The following is a 17,926-nucleotide window of genomic DNA, read 5'->3' on the forward strand; positions in this document are numbered from 1 at the left end:
AATAGGGCGTTTGGCCACCACGAGTCGGAACAGCTTCAATGCACCTTGGAATAGATTATACAAGTGTCTGGAACTCTATTGGAGGAATGCCTAGAAATTCCATAATTTGGTGTTTTGTTAATGGTAGTGGAAAACTGTTTCAGGCGCCACTCCGGAATCTTCCATAAGTATTCACATGCCATGGACGTCTCTAGTGACTGAGATGGCCGTGCCATATGGTTTACATCGTTTTCATGTTTTCAAACCTTTCAGTGACCACTCGTGCCCTGTGGATTGAGGCATTCTCACCCTATGGGTGCATAGCTATGGTACCCAAAATAATGGCCAAATGGCCTGACAAGCATTTTATACATGACCCTATGCATGATGGGATGTTCATTTCTTAATTAACTCAGGAACCATACCTCTGCGGAAGCACCTGCTTTCAATATACTTTGTATTCCTCATTTAATAATGTGTTTCTATTATTTCGGAAGTTACCTTTAGCTCAGGAATTCTTGAAAGACGGAACAATCCATTTTTTTTCACAAATGTTATTCTTAATATTAACAACATTTGAAATGTATATTTTGATAGACCAAAGTATCAGCTATCATACCATGCAAAGGAACAACCTAATTCTTACATTTCATAAAAGGCAACTAACTGGATTTATGTCAACTTCGTTAGCAGGACCACTGGAAAAAGTGTTGTGAGACGACATTTGCCACAACATTTTTCAATCAGAGGTTGCAGCTCCACACCACTTTCGATTTAGTTTAATAAAACATATTGAAGTAAATTGTTAAAAGAGGGGCAAAGTGCTGTTTCTTTTTCTGATTTGCCTCATGATTTGTGAACTTGCACACAATTTCTCTGTCCTTCACAACGGTGTGCTGCTGCAGCCTCTTTGCGTGTCTTGACCAATCAGATTCACGGAAATCGCAGGTCAGGCACAACACAAAAAGCTCAAGGTGTGCTCTCCACTTTCCTCCGGTATTTATTTAGCAAGCGTGATAACACATCACTCCCGACAGATACAAGCAAAAGTTCTTACATAAATATAGCAGCCCATACACCTAAATATTAACGTCTCTGTGTCTGTATATAGGAAACCCCCTAGTCCTTCATTAAAATATAATTAATATGAACAAGTACAAGGTTGCTGCAGTTTGACAAGGTTTTCATCCTCCCCAAGGCCAGGAGTTTTTCCTGGAGTTTTTAAAACCATGTGACCTGATTGAAAGACTATTAACCCACCATAGCCCAAATGAAACCTTTTTACAATGGATTAGTCACATCATACCGTGTAAGAACCGTGTTTAAAGGCCTTGATTGATTATTTGTAACTTATATAATGCTATATAATGCTCCAGGGCTAATTTTGTTAGCATTTTGGCATGTTTTTTTTAGATTCAGAACATAGAACAAAGTGTATAAATAAAACATTATACCTTAGATCTAGCACAGCAATACTTAAATAGTTGAAGCATATGTTGCAGAACAGTGATTAAAATATTATTTCAGATTATTTACAAAAAAAATCTATTTTAAGAGGGTTAGCCATCAGTGACGCAGTTCAATTCTAAATCAAATAGAATTTGTCACATGCTTTGTAAACAACGGGTGTAGACTAACAGTAAAAGGCTTACTTATGCGCCCTTCCCAAGAAAAAAGAGAGAAAAAAGATAAATAGAAAAATAATTACATGAGGAATAAATACAAAATAAGCAACGATAACTTGGCTATACTTGGTTACCAGTACCAAGTCGATGTGCAGGGGTACGAGGTAATTGAGGTAGATATGCACATATACATTGTGTTCCCGAAAGTATTCACATCCATTGACGTTTTCCATATTTTGTTGTGTTATAGCCTGAATTTAAAATGGATACAATTGAGACTTTGTGTCACTGGCCCACAAACAATACACCATAATGTCAAAATGGAATAATGTTTCTAGATGTTTTTACAAATGTGCTATGGCAAGCCTAAATCATTTCAGTAGTAGAAATGTCGTAAATTAGTCACATAATAAGCTGCATGGCCTCACATTGTGGGCAATAATAGCGTTTGTATATTTTCAAACATGGTGGTGGCTGCATCATGTTATGGCTATGCTTGTCATCGGCAAGGGGAGTTTTTTTAATAAAAGGAAACGGAATAGAGCTAAGCACAGGGAAAATCCTATAGAAAAACCTGGTTCAGTCTGCTTTCCAACTGACTCTGGGAAAAAATGTGCCTTTCACCAGGACAACAACCTAAAACCCAAAGGCCAAAAATACACTGGATTTGCTTGTGAAGACGACATTGAATGTTCCTGAGAGGTCTAGTTATAGTTTTGACTTACATTGGCTTGAAAATCTATGGCAAGACTTGGAAATAGCTGTCTGGCAATGAACAACAATTAACTTGAAGATTTTTTAAATAATTCATATGCAAATATTATACAATTCTGGTGTGCAAAGCTCTTTAGAGAATTACCCAGAATGACTGCCAAACGTGATTCTAACCTGTATTGTCTCAATGGTTTGTATACTTATGTAAATGAAATATTTCTGTATTTAACTTTCGATCAATTAGTAAAATTGTCATTATTGAATCCATTTTTAATTCAGGCTGTAACACAACAAAACATGGAACAAGTCATGAGGCATTAATGCTTTCTGAAGGCACTGTAAGTGGGGATGAAGTGTCTAGGCATCAGGACAGATAAACAGTAGCAGCAGCGTATGTAATGAGTCAAAATAATTAGTGCAAAAGGGGTCAATGAGGGTAGCCATTGGTTAACTATTCAGCAATCTTGTAGCTTGGAGGTAGAAGTTGAAGATGCTCTCGATGCAGCTGTAGAAATATTTTAGAATCTGAAGGCACATGACAAATCTTTTCAGCCTCCTGAGGGAGAAGAGGCATTGTCGTGCCTTCTTTACGACTGTGTCGGTGTGTGTGGACCATGATAATTCCTTAGAGATCTGGACACCGAGGAACTTGAAGCTCTTGACCTGCTCCACTACAGTTGACAAGCCACTGACGGAGTTGACAACAAATACTTAAAACAGACATATTTTGCCTCTAAATATATTTTTTTTACTTGAAAATTCCCAATAAAAACAACAATTCTGTTAGATCTTACAGCACTCAGAGTTGATGTTTGACAAAAATCAGTCAGAATTGAATATCATTATGTTTTTCTTCATTCAAGTGATATAAACAGTTGCAATTTAGTTTTTCCCCAGTTGCTTTATGACTAAAACCTATCTTAATCTGTCAGGGAGATGGAGTTGACAGTTTATGGATGTGACAATAGTGATTTCAACATTGTTTGTTTAAATCTATCGAAAGTAGAGAACTTTACAGACCATGAGTGGTCTTGTTGCACTACATGTAATGAGGACATGAAGAAGGGGTCCTTATACTGTATCTGACCCTCCTCAAACTCGATTCGTTCAGGAGTTTAGACAAATCTGACAGAGTAACCAAAAACCACAATTTCTTAAGGAATCACAGTTTTGAGAGAAATATTCCTTTAAGTCAGAAAGGGCTACTGAAAGATGCTACATAATACCCTTGTTTAAGTTCATATTCATTGTTGCCAGTTTTTAGAATTGAAATTTTTTGCGGGGGGAGAGTTTGAAATTGTGATCCTTTGCTCCAGACATTTCACAGAGCAGCCATGGAAATTAATAATGTTGAACATTAGAACAATCCTTCACAAATCTTTCCCCTAACTCATATTTTTCTCAAATAATGCTACGAAATGCAACAAAATGTTCAACTATAAAAAGTACGTTTCCCTGCTGGAAAATGATTGTCCCAACTTTTAAGAATCCCTCACGTTTGAGGGTTTTGTGTTCACAGCCTGAGTGGCTAAGCAATGGCGATTGCTAGCCAGACACCCGAACTAATGTCATTTTACAATGCATCATCGTTGGAACTAAAAGTCAAGATTGATTTGTGATTATACAAACCATGCCGGGCGGAAACTGCCATCTCAGTAATGGGTGCTGATCTAGTCTCGTCTAGTCCGGGGGACAGGTGGGGGGAAGGGGGAGTGGAGGGGGGACAAAATGCCAGAGGAGCCTCCTCAGAAGAATTATCGATCTCTTTGCAGAGCCTTTTGTTCTCCCAGGTAATGAAGCAGACTATTGATTTATCGGCCGGTGACGGTTACCTTTTGCCTCCTCTTGTGTTTGCTGTTCCCAGTTAACTGCAAAGTCCCCACGAGGGGACTTTTTTCAAAGGGAAACCTGGGATCTTACTTCCTGTATCATAGTACAATGGTTTTAATGTGTTTTTCTTTTGTCCACTGTTGATACAGTCCCAAAATGTTTTGCATGTCAGCAGTCAAGTTGTCAAGATACTGGACTTTCAAGAAGCTAAGTGTCTCTGGCCACATCATCATGGTGATGATGCAAAATGCATTTTGCCTCATAATGGGGATGTGGATTATGTGGCACAATCATAATTACATAGACTAATTTAAAAAATACTAAATATGTTCGATATAACAGACCAAGCAGCACCGTTCACTTCATTATTACACTCTTTGATCTTACATTAGAAATTCAACTATGCTAAATTACTTGAATGTATAATTGAATGTGTGAATGCATTTCCAACATGGTATAATGTGGAGTGCAAGAAAATTGGTCAGTGTAGCAAATGTTATGATTGTGTCTGTGACAGGGGTAACACGTCTTTCTTTTACATTTATCATAACATCATAATGACCTATTTCAGAATAATTAAATGTCTCTCTTCTATGGGCAGCCATGTCTTATTAAGGCATTCAGGTTAGAAAAAGAACTGCGTTATGAACAGTAAAAGCATAAAAGTATGCAATCTAGTTGCAACAGGACAGTCATACAGTACATGAGCAAAGTTATTATATCTGACACTTTTGATTGACATCTCAGTAAAGGTCAGACTTTCCTTCATCAAAGCCTCTCCTCTGCCCACTCAGTGTCTCAAAAGGGACATGGCGGGACTCCACAGTATGGATAAAAACAATTTACAAGCTCACAATAATGAATTATGGCCAGCCTCGCCAGGATGGGTTATAGAACTGAGCCTGGTAATTGCAGAACAAGCAGAGGGCTGTTAAACATCATAATTATAGTCACCTACCTGGTAATTTTTTCATTTTTACCACAGAAAGAATAAATGGGCAGACAGAATTTATTTTCCTCCGTTTTTTCTTTTTACTCCAGCGTCCCTAGCTCACTTACTGTGAGATGAAAAGGTTTAATTTGTTGGCGGGTTGATGTGAGATGATGGGATGTAAAGTTTTCATCTGTTCTCTGTCTCACCTTTAATGGGACATGTTAACCAGGAGTAGGTGGATAGTGTTCTGATGGTTTTCGGGGAAATAATTAACTTGTAAAGACCAAAAAGACAATCAGGACCTTACTTTTTCCATCTCTTCACAGTGGCCATGTTCTGACACTCCTGCATCCAAAGGACACCCTGAAATTCAGTTATACATCCAGCACACACCTCAGCATCAATCCATGTTCATCCGTGTTACCCTTCTTGGAGTTTGTCTTATGACATGAGAAGGATTTGATAAGAGGAGCAGACAAATGGAGGTTACAGTCATTGACCTTCATAGGTGTGTGACCGCTCCCCTGGACAGACAAGCCATGAGACACAGGCGATGTTAGTAAATGAGATCTGACACCTTATAGTCCTGACATTTAATACTGCAGGTATGGATCTGTTGCCAAGTAAAGTAGAGGGGCATCACTCCTGGTTCTAGAGGGCAGTTGGAGTGTCTACTAATCTGCTCCAATTCAATCTGCTTTCAGATAAATAAATACAAAAATTCACCCTGTGTGTTTCTAGCCATGACCCAAATGGAACCAGTCTTACGACAAACTCCGCTTTGTTCACTTCTTTCAGCACCTGTAGTATGTGTGTTCGTGTGTGTGTGCACATTCACTGTACATAACCTATAGTTTTTTGTAAAATAATTAGGGCTTCAATTGTTCCTTTAACAAAGTCTACTAATCAATTAGGATAAATAAGCTTGATCACAAGCCATACACGAACCACATAAATGAGTAATAGAGATTCCTGATGATTTCATCAAACTCCTCTATCATGTTTAATTTCATTCACTCAGTTTAAGTGGTTTCAATTCCTGCGATTAATGTGTTGAATGTCTTACAATGAGATGTGATAACAGCTGTTCCTCGGCTCTAAGTAAGTTTGACAAAAAATATCCCCAGTTGTTAATCCATTATGTTTTAATAACAAGTCATCTACAAAACTGACTGACACCACTGTATTCTGGTCATTATGGAAAGTGCACGGTCACATAAGCAAAATAACATATAAAAGAGTTACAAACAAACAGACTGTACCATGTTTCTTAAAAAGTTCCTCCAGTTGGCTTCAGTATATACTGTATAAATGAGAAGGGTTGAATTTAAACAAGATGGTCAAATGGATGTGGAGAGAGTGTTAAATATATCAATTTCTAGATCTGCTTTTGTTTACAGATGTCAGAGTTTGCGTGTGACTTCTCTCGACCAAAAAGCACCGGCTATCAGCACCTCCCAAGTCATTGAGTTGCCACACAACTGAAAGCCAAACAACATTATTCAGTTGTCCTTCTCATCCAACTGCTCCATTTAGCACATAGTTTTACAGTCTTGTAATCCAGAGAATCAACAAACCACTGAAAGCCAAAATACTGTACCAGTACACCATTCTGCTGTCCAATAGTTCACCCTTGTAGCCGTTTATCTGTAACGTCCCCCATTCGTCCCCTAGTAACTGTTAACTACACAGCTTGGTTGTCTCGTAATCCAGAGAGTTGGGCAGGCGGTTGCTAAAGGCCTGCAGTGAGGCATGTATGCGGACCACCTCGCTGGCGGTCAGTTTGAGCCGGTGTCTGAGCAGACAGGAGAACAGGTCCAGTCTCTGCTGACCTGGAGGGGACAGTCGGTTGACCCGGTCCCTGATCTCCAGCAGCTGCAGCAAGGCCGTGTCCTGGGAACCCTGGGTGTGCGGGTAGTCCAGCTGCAGGATCAGGTCGCGGATCGCTTCTGGGTCAAAGTGCATACTGTAGCCAAACACCTGGATGCTGTTGATCTTCATGTAGCCCAGATTCCGAGAAGAATCCAGAATTTCTAATGGCTCATAGTAGAGGCTGTCGTTCACCGCCCCTGCCGGGCCTCCACCGCCTTGCGTCTTTATCCGGCTCCGCAGGTAGATGTGGATAGTCTCGAAGAAGGTCTTCCACTTGTTGCCCAGCGTCAGGGTCCAGTTAAAGCACTCCAGGGGCAGGTCCAGTTTGGTGGCTGTCCAGTCCGGGAAGCTGTTCTCACTGACGGGAATGTACCAGCTCTCAGAGTGGCTTCCTCCAAAGGGGTTGATGTAGAGGGTGAGGACAGGCTCCAGGGTGCTGTTCTTGGTCAGGCAGATCTGGAGAGACACGCCCAGCAGCATGTGGACCAGGTTGGACTTGTACTTGTTGCTCTTCAGAGTCAGCAGCATCCTCTTCCTCCAGGAAGGGTCAAACCAGCTGTTCAGACGCATATCATTACTGATGAAGATGGCGTGGACCTGGAAGGACATATTCATGGTTGTTTAAGTTGTTAGGACAATATGTCTATCTACTTTCTCAAGATCATACGGAATATTACAAAACATGCATCCTCGTATGCAATAAGGCACTAAAGTAATACTGCAAAATATTTGACAAAGCAATTTACTTTATGTCCTGAACACAAAGTGTTAAGTTTGCTTGTAATCGTTAAGGACTAAGGGAGTTTTTCAGGATAAAAAATAAACAGAATGGAGCTAAGCACAGGAAAAGTCCTAGAGGAAAACCTGGTTCAGTCTTCTTTCTATCAGACATTGGAATGCAAATTCACCTTTCAGCAGGACAATAACCTAAAAAACAAGGCCAAATCTACAATGTAGTTGCTTACCAAGAAAGTGAATTTTCCTGAGTGGCCAAGTTATTGTTTTGAATTAACTCTACTTGAAAGTCTATGACAAGACCTGAAAATGGTTGTCTAGCAATAAACAACAACTCATTTGACAGAGCTTGAACAATTTTGAAAACAGTAATGGGCAAATTCTGCACAATCCAGGTGTGGAAAGCTCTTAGAGACTTACCCAGAAAGACTCACAGCTGTAATCACTCCCAAAGCTGCTTCTACAAAGTATTGACTCAGGGGTGTGAATACTTACGTAAATTAGACATATATGTATTTCATTTTCAATACATTTGCAAAAATAATTGTTTACATGTTTCACTTTGTCATTATGGGGCATTGTGTGTTGATGTGCGCGAAATGTTCATTTAATAAATTTGGCTGTAACACAACAAAATGTGGAATAAGTCAAGGGGTATAAATACTTTCTGAAGGCACTGTATTTACCTCCAGCCTACGGTCAGCCCTCTGTAGAAGGTATCTCAGCTCCAGGTCCTGTAGGTCTGTCTCAAAGCCCAGGTAGTTCTCTGTAGAGTCAGCCACCATGGGTCTGCAGACCCCCTGGGTTAGGCCGTATCCAGGGTTGCAGCTTCCACAGCGGGTGTGGTTGTCTAGGGCGCAGGCTGCGCAGGCGGGGCCCTCTCCGATGGCACATGGCGGGGACAGCTGGCAAGGGCTGTGCTCGTAGCTGCAGGTACAGCTGTGGAGCTCTTCAGAGAACGAACCCAGCTGGTTGTTTTCAGAACAGTAGAGGAGAGACTGGAAGTGACTCAGCCAGTAGGACTGGGGCCTGGGACGGAGACAGAGAGACACAATGGAATATAACATAGGATGGCAATACAGTAGGTGAATGAAAATTGATGTGAATTTAATTGGTTTATTGTATAAAAAAAAAATCTGTGCAATTGTACCTAGTAACAGTTACTCTTACCAGGAACTAATAATGCATGTTTGAGTTCATTTAAACAAACATATACCATTAATGCATTCTGCAATTTTGTTTGTTTGTAGTATTGTAAAAAAAAAAATACAAAGAGACAAACATATTGCTTCATCTGTGAAATAGACATGCAGAAAGTAAACCTGCATAATTTGGACTAATGGTCAAAGTTTGAGCACAAAGGCTGCGGCCGCAAAACTAGCCCAATCATGATATTTTTTCCACAAATTGGTATTTTGACATCAAATTATTTCACATCAGATTTTTTTCAGAGCTGATCTGATTTCTCAAAAGACCAATTAGTGAAACAAATATCAAAATTGGGCTGCCTGTCTGAACACAAAGTGTAGTTTAAACCGATTCTGAAGTCGTATTATTACTCGCTGTATAAAACTGAGCCGCCGTCTCCCTGTAGATTATTCCTTCATAATTGTCAGCAGTGGAACTGGCCCCTGGAAGTTATATCAATCACGCATCTCTCGTCTGTGTGAAGCACTGCGAACTAAAGCCATGTAGGGGAGCCTCCCAGTCAAAATGACAAACATTCCACTCCCTCTCTCCACAGTCTATAGTCACAAAATAAGTATAGTGCTTTACATTTTCCTCACAGCGGCAGTAATAACGTAGATAAACACTGCTTGGCTTGCTTCCTGTTTCTCCCACTCACACAGGGGTAGATGGAGAGGATTGCTATCAGCTTCCTGGATGGGTGATTAAAGTGTAATTGGGGCTCAGTGGTAAGAGGTGTAATGTGGGAGCAGAGTGGGACTCTCACAGTTCTCTGGGTAGACGGATGTGAGGCTGCCTCTGACACCTCTTGCTGAGGCTGAATAGCTTGAACACCACTCTCTGGGCTCGTCTGAAGAGCACTCTCATGCTGTTCTCCAGCTGCTCGTAGCGCCACTGGAACACGCCATCCAACGACCACAGGTGCTGGATTGTCGTCACGTTCAGGAAGAAGTTCTGCGGGAGCCTCGTCAGAAAGGTCTTGAACTCATCTGGCAGAAAGAGAGTGAAAATTAAAAGGTGATTGTTTTGAAATTAACATTTCATGAATATGGCCAGGTGAATAGGGATCTAGTGCTGCCGTAGCGTGAGGGGACCGTGCACCATCACTTTAAAATTTGAGAATACATAGAGTTGGTAACGTAAAAAAAGTATTCTGGTCAACTCTAAATAAATAATATGTCACACCGCAAAAGTTCCATGAAAACAAAAGAATGACAAACTAAATAGATATGTAGGCTATAGCAGCCTACAGGTACGACAATTGTGGTTTCTTCCCTGTAGTCTCTCTCTCTGGAGGTGGCGCAAATGATGAATATCTGTAGGCGTGTGTGCAGAGGCCCAACGGTCAGAGGCTTGACAACTTTGAGCAGGCCAAATCCACCAGGACAAGAACAGCCACAGACAGAAAACTCTACCAGGGGTTGCTGAAACATTTGTCCTCAAAACATTGTGTTATGGACATGGGGCACATGTACAACTCACTTGATCTCGCCCTACTGTACATGTGCTTAGCTTACAGAAATGCACCACCTCAATTGCGTATGCAGACAAACTCATCCACTGCATGAACCTTATCACACCAACAAGATCTAGGATCCAAATTGACAGCATGTCTGCCCTGAAGTTCATAAAACTCCACAGACCCCCTCCTGCGCAATGAAACCCAGAACGACCACTTGGTTATGGTGCTGTCATTTCAGCACCATGATTCAAAGGCGCTCAAATCGCTTTAAGTAACCTTAATCAAGAACTGTTGCCTACGCCTAATAATACTTCTCATCACTTATGATTATTATCACTTCTCACAATAGTGTTCATTTAGTAGCCTAAAGTTAGATAAAAGCTGAATCAATGTCTCACAAGATCACACAATGATGAATTAGTATTTTACATAGCCTAGCAGAACCAAATATGATAGCATACTGTAGCATAGGCACCTACAGTATAATATGTTACACCAAAAACACCTCCTCGGTCATTTCTAATCTGAAGCTGAGGAGTCACATTTCTTCCCCCTCATGTGGCTAATAATCTACAGCGTGCGCCATTAGGCAGTATATATGCTTTGATTGAAACAAAATAGTCCGTCAAGAAAGGCTACCCACTAGGCACAGACGTTCAGTCAACGTCTATTCCACTTTGGATCTACGTAATTTGAAATTACATGGAAACAAAGTTGATTCAACCAGTGTGTGCCCAGTGGGTAATAGGATCCAAAAAGAATTATCCTATGGAGATGGCCAAAGAATCCTTTTGGAAAAATGTTTTCTGTATGTTTGAAAAGAAAGAGCATAAGATCACTTCATGCATGTTGCCACATTCCTCAAGGCCAAAGGAGAACAATGTCATTGGTTCCAGTACTGCCATGCTCCATGTTTCCAGGTTTATTTTCTTCCTGCTAGCATCCCATTCCGCTGAATGTTGAAACGTCTTTGACATCCTTTACCGAAGGACATGTTTACGACCTCACCTGAGAAACTCTTTATTCCTGGCACTCTCACACGCCTGCACTCTCCTCTCTGCTCTTAAAACATCAACTTTGAAAGTAATTGCACTTATAGATATTTCACACACCAAAAAAATTTGAAGAGAAAAAAGGCCCATCCATTCTGAATTCACCTCAGAAATAGTGGCCACTACAGGGTGACCTAGAGAGGCAATAATATCCCAACATTATGCTAAGTGCTCTCATTCATACGTTGTTACTACACCGATGTGAAAATGCTGGAATGTTAATAAATGTGTTTCATGGATGATTAATCTGCTCGAGATGTTGTTTTTTTATCCAATCCTATCAGGTTGTGATTTGCTGCACACAGACTGTGTGCCAAGTCCCCCAGGTTTCACTGTGACTCATTACGGTTTACACCGTAAATCATAATGTCTGGGGTACACACCAAGGAACGGCCCTCCACCTTTAATTGCGTGACATATGATAAAACACTTTTACTCAGCTCACATAGTCCCCTACAAAAACTATCCAAAGATTGTCCACATATGAATATATAAACTATCAACTGCATGCGCAGCGACTACGTTTAGAGCTAAGCTAGCTGAAGACATTTCGTAAATGCTGCATGACAACTGAGTTGCACTGGACACTTCATATATCAAATTAAAAGTTTAATAGTTTCAGCATCTAAAGATCAAAGAGGATCCAAAACGTTTATCTTCACCTGAGTCCTCAAACTCCTTGTAAAGTGTCCCCCATGTCTCAGTGATTCTCTGCAGGCTGTCCTCCATGGCTTGGATGTCCATGTAGGGACAGTTGCATTCTGGGAACTTGGGGTCACACTTGCACCAGCAGTCATTGTCCTTACAGATGAAGCCCCCTTCCACGTTACAGGCGATGTAACTGAGAGCAGCCTGGACAAAACTGTCCCGCAGGTAGTCTGGCAGGATAACCTGTAGGCCTGTAAAACAACACAACATAGCCAGGATTTAAAACCACCATTAAGGTGTACTGTTATGGTACTGTATAAGAGGACAACAATTTGTGATCTATAGTGAGTGAATTGCAAGGCAGTGCAAGTGTAGTTGTTAGCCTTGGTAGACTAACAATGTAAGAGCATACCAATAACTGTATTTTACTCTATACAATCGTTGAAATGGGATGTGTGGATCTCTTTGAAGATGCTATTGTATGGGAATTTATGATAGGATGTGCTATAAACCATATTTCATATTTTTCTTTTGCTTTTTTGTGGTTGATTCCAAAGCACTGGTGTGGAGCGTGACAATGGTGTATAGGATTTGCATTCTGGGAATACGTAATCAAGAAAATATATAATACAGACCTTGCAAGTGGACTTTGTTTTCCGGACTCTGAACCAGAACAGAGCTGACAGAATCAAGGTTGTCATAGTTACTGCATCCGAGAGGGCCTGTCCGGGTCTCTGTTACCTTGGCAACAACAAACATTCAAAGCTTTTAATGCACATTCCTTATAACATCACAGCAACATTTGTATGCTTTGCCATACTATTACATCAGTATGCCCGAATGAAATATCAAACTAAAAATATGGAGGAAAAACACTACTTCTACAGTACTTCTGTATGTGACAAAGGAAACACTTCTGAGAGAGGTTGCTCTCTGCTGGGAAAATGCAATGAAGTGATGAGAATGTGAGTTCCCTGGTGAGATGAGTGTTCAGCAATGGTTTTCTGCTTTCTGTGCCCCTTCTTCCTGTGCCCCTGTAGCCAAGCCCCTATTACACACATTACACAGGCCCCTTAATAACCATCACCCACAGCTCTGAGTAGATACTGAATCACAGCTAGCAGAGAGACACTGAACATTGCACAGTGGTAGAGCACATTTACAGTACGCCTTCTCCTCTCCTCCGCTCTCTTTCTCCTTCCTTCCACCCACAGACACTGAATTGATTACATGGATTCCTTCATTACATTCATTCTTATGCACCCACAGAGAAAATGGCAGCGTTGCTGTTCTTATTCTCTCCCACTCAAAGAAAAGAGAAACATCAGAGTGGTGTTGAAAAGGAGGGCCTCAAACAACTCGGCCATGGCAGGTCTTTTCTGTCGTAATGACTGAGACATCTCTCCTGACCTTTTCATGGCAAAACATATCTGCCAGACCTGATCATCCTTTCTACCTCATTTGCAACATGAGATGTCTTTTCTCTTTCTGTTTGAGGTTACATGGTGGAGAGCACCTAACTGATTGCCATTTTTCTCCCTTTGTAGGAGAGGGACAGTGTTGTCAGCCCAGAGACATGACCAGGTTTGGCCTGTCACAGGACAGTTGGTGGCAGAGAGACAGATGGATGTGGCGAGAAAACAAGGGTCAGTCCATCAGTTACACAATCAAACACAATCCCAGAGTGCTGACAGAGAGAAAAACTAGAGAGAGACCTGATTATAATACTATATACAGGGAAACTTCTGGAGCTATTAAATCAAACCTTGAACCTAGCAAAACCTGGGTGTCTAGGAAAATGAATAGAATATGCTAATCAGAGAAAGGGGAGAATCTGTGTGGAATGATTTTGCCATTATTATTTACAGCACATTGTAAATCACAAATTTCCTTCATATGGGATTTTACTGCTGGTAAGACCGTAGAAATGAGGAACAACGTTTTGGGACACTTGAATATTTAATCTATTAAGAGTATTACTTGAAATGACATATATGATAGCCCATATGGCATAATGTTGACTGATGAGCACGGCAATCCATTTACTCTATGGATAGCAGGTACTTTTTATTGCAGATACATTCTGGTATATTACTAAATGCTTAATGCACATTATTGGCGAGCTGTATCTCTGTGTTGCTGCTGGAGGAGGTTTCACATGTAGTACAGAGAGGGGCTGTGTTCCAGTACAGTCTGCTGAGCTTATTTTTCTCTTTCTCTGCTTCTGCTTTTCTTCATGACCACTAGAGGGTAAGGAGATAGATAGGTATATGATACAGTAGCTTGATGAAGCAAAGATGAGGAAGATATGAGGAAAGGTGGTTATTTAAATGACGTGGTAAGCACTTTTACAATTGCCCAAGACTTACTGGCAAGTGCAGGGGCAGGACTTTAGACTGAAAATGAAAGGTACAGAATGTAGCTTTAAGACTGCTGGGATACAGTGCACCTGTGACAAAAAAGAGCAATCGATTGAGTAGCAGGGCGGAAACATAAAAAATTCAATGCTGCCATAATGGGAACATAATGCAATACTGTTCTGAGTGGAAATAAATATGAATCCTCACGGTGTTGTGAGAGCCCCGCTGCCGAGAAACGTTTTCTCATTGTTCATCATTCTGCAGACACACTGCCAACCATGGTCTGGGTCAGGTGGGGATATCACCATTGATTTAGTCAGGGAAATTGTCAATCATTCCCTCTGCTCAACCTTTCTGCCGCTCTGCTCTCACCTGATACTCTGAACTAATCTCTGCCTTTGAAAAATGAAATCCGGCACTCACACATACATACACACTATTAAAGTTACTCCCAACAGAACAGACAAAGCAGCGCGTCTTGCTATATGAGGAGTGACTACATCTGCTGTGATACAAAATGCCTGACCTCCCAACAAGCTCTATGGTTGAGGTAGTAGAGAGCTTTGATAGTAGTTATTCATAGTTTGCTCTGTCATAAACAGCTGTGATTTTCACTATATAGAAACATGAAGGATAGGGAAGATTTTTCTTTCCTATTTTCAAAAGGTGTATGCACATTTTCGGGTGTAGGATAAGAAACATTTCAAAATAAATTAATATACAGTGCATTTGGAAAGTGTTCAGGCCAAGCATCACGTCTGGAAGAAACTTGTCACCATCCCTACGGTGAAGCATGGTGGTGGTGGCGGCATCATGCTGTGGGGATGTTTTTCAGCGGCAGAGACTGGGAGACTAGTCAGTATCAAGGGAAAGATGAACGGAACAAAGTACAGAAAGATCCTTGATAAAAACCTGCCCCAGAGCACTGAGGCCGTAAGACTACGGCAAAGGTTCACCTTCCAAAAGGACAACAACTCTAAGCACACAGCCAAGACAACGCATGAGTGGCTTCAGGACAAGTCTCTGAATGTCCTTGAGTGGCCCATCAAGAGCCAGGACTTGAACCTGAACATCTCTGGAGAGACCTGAAAATAGCTGTGCAGTGACGCTCCCCATCCAACCTGAGAGAGCTTGAGAGGATCTGCAGAGAAAAATGGGAGAAACTCCATAAATACAGGTGTGCCAATCTTATAGCGTCATACCCAAGAAGACTTGAGGCTGTAATCTCTGCCAAAGGTGATTCAATAAAGTACTGAGTAAAGGGTCTGAATACTTATGTAAATCAGTACAATGGCACCGAAGGGGATTGCTTTCGTTTTACGGGCTCCAAACCAACTGTGCTATTTTTTTCCCCGGCATTGTTTGTAACTTCTTTTGTACATAATGTTGAAGCTATCTCTTATGACTGAAAAGAGCTTCTGGATATCAATACAGCGATTACTCACCTCCAACTCCAAAGATTTTTTTTTTCACGAGTCTAACGCGAAGGGTATACTGTTTGTCTGAGACCAGGCTCAAATCCCAGTCATTCGCGTGAAGAAAAGACGGAAATACAGGTGGCGGAGATTGGGGTGCCTGGTTAGAATTCATTAGCTAGTGTGTAAACATCCTCTACCATCTGTTCTATTGGCCAACCTGCAATCACTGAAAAATAAACTGGATGATCTCCGTTCGAGACTATCCTACCAACGGGACATTAAAAACTGCAATATCTTACGTTACACAGAGTCGTGGCTGAACGACGACACATAATATACATTTGGCTGGGTTTTCTGTGCATCGGCAGGACAGAACAGCTATGTCCGGTAAGCTATTTCTGGGGTGGGGGTGTGTCTATTTGTCAATAACAGCTGGTGCGCGATGTCTTGCTCGCATGAGGTAGAGTACTTCATGAAAAACTGTAGACAGACCATCAACCTAGAGAGTTTTCATATCTATATTTTGTAGCAATCTATTTACCAACACAAACCGATGCTTGCACTAAGACCGCAATCAACGAGCTGTACAAGGCCATAAGCAAACAAGAAACTGCTAATCCAGAAGCGGTGCTCCTAGTGGCCGGGAACTTTAATGCAGACAAACTTAAATCAATTTCACCGGATTTCTGTCACGAGGGAAATAAACTCTAGACCACCTCTACTCCACACAGAGATGCCTCCAAAGCTCTCCCTCACCCTCCATTTGGAAAAGCTGACCATAATTATATCCTCCTGATTCCTGCTTACAAGCAAAAACTAAAGCAGGAACTGTCAGTGACTAACTCAATACGGAAGTGGTCAGATGACGGGGATGCTACGCTACAGGGCAGTTTTGCTAGCACAGACTGGAATATGTTCCGGGATTCATCCAATGGCATTGAGGAGTATACCACCACAGTCACCGGCTTTCTCAATAATTGCATCAACGACGTTGCGGTCTCCTAGAGATGAACGTATTTTGGTGCGAAAAGTGCAAATCAATCCCAGAACAACAGCAAAGGACCTTGTGAAGATGCTGGAGTAAACCAGTACAAAAGTATCAATATCCACAGTAAAACAGGTCCTATATCAACATAACCTGAAAGGCCACTCAGCAAGGAAGAAGCCACTGCTCCAAAACCGCCATAAAAAAGCCAGACTACAGTTTGCAACTGCACATGGGGACAAAGATCATAATTTTTGGAGAACTGTTTGGCCATAATGACCATTGTTATGTTTGGAGGGAAAGGGGCTTGCAAGCCGAAGAAGACCATCCCAACATGAAGCACAGGAGTGGCAGCATCATGTTGTGGGGGTGCTTTGCTGCAGGAGGAACTGGTGCACTTCACAAAATGGATGGCTTCATGAGGGAGGAAAAATGATGTGGATATATTGAACAACATCTTAAGACATCAGTCAGGAAGTTAAATCTTGGTCGCAAATGTGTCTTCCAAATGGACAATGACCCCCAAGAATACTTCCGAAGTTGTGGCAAAATGTCTTAAGGACAACAAAATCAAGGTATTGGAGAGGCCATCACAAAGCCCTAACTTCAATCCTATAGAACATTTGTGGACAGAACTGAAAAAGCGTGTGCGAGCAAGGAAGCCTTCAAACCTGACTCAGTTACACCAGATCTGCCAGGAGGAATGGAAAATTAGAAAATTGAACATTCACCCAACTTATTGTGGAAAGCTTGTGGAAGGCTACCCGAAACATTAAACTTCTGACCCACTGGGAATGTGAGGAAAGAAATAAATGCTGAAATTAATCACTCTCTCTAATATTATTCTGACATTTCACATTCTTAAAATAAAGTGGTGATCCTAACTGACCTAAGACATGGAATTTTTAATTGGATTAAAATGTCAGGAATTGTGAAAAACAGTTTAAATGTATTTGGCTAAGGTGTATGTATATTTCTGACTTCAACTGTATATCCCAACCAGAAGCCATGGATTAGAGGCAACATCCTCACTAGTTTCAAAGATAGGGACACTAATCCGGACACTTATAAGAAATCCTGCTGTCCTCAAACGAACCATTAAAAAGACAAAGCGTCAATACCGA

The 17,926-nt window shown here is 41.2% G+C and overlaps 1 protein-coding gene across 1 annotated transcript in view; it reads right to left on the reverse strand.

Annotated features, from left to right (window-relative positions):
• Window positions 1-6,209: 6,209 nt before the first annotated feature.
• Window positions 6,210-17,926, reverse strand: part of LOC110521699 (BMP/retinoic acid-inducible neural-specific protein 3-like) — a 68,737-nt gene continuing 57,020 nt past the window's right edge. The window contains exons 5-9 of the mRNA XM_021599482.2: window positions 12,675-12,780; window positions 12,054-12,290; window positions 9,644-9,866; window positions 8,376-8,718; window positions 6,210-7,551 (exon numbers count right to left, since the gene is read on the reverse strand). Coding sequence (XP_021455157.1) covers window positions 6,763-7,551; window positions 8,376-8,718; window positions 9,644-9,866; window positions 12,054-12,290; window positions 12,675-12,780 — 1,698 coding nt within the window. The 3' untranslated portion in view covers window positions 6,210-6,762. The remainder of the gene's footprint in view (window positions 7,552-8,375; window positions 8,719-9,643; window positions 9,867-12,053; window positions 12,291-12,674; window positions 12,781-17,926) is intronic.

This window comes from Oncorhynchus mykiss, chromosome 30 (genome assembly GCF_013265735.2).
Source record: "Oncorhynchus mykiss isolate Arlee chromosome 30, USDA_OmykA_1.1, whole genome shotgun sequence".
Lineage (NCBI taxonomy): Eukaryota > Metazoa > Chordata > Actinopteri > Salmoniformes > Salmonidae > Oncorhynchus > Oncorhynchus mykiss.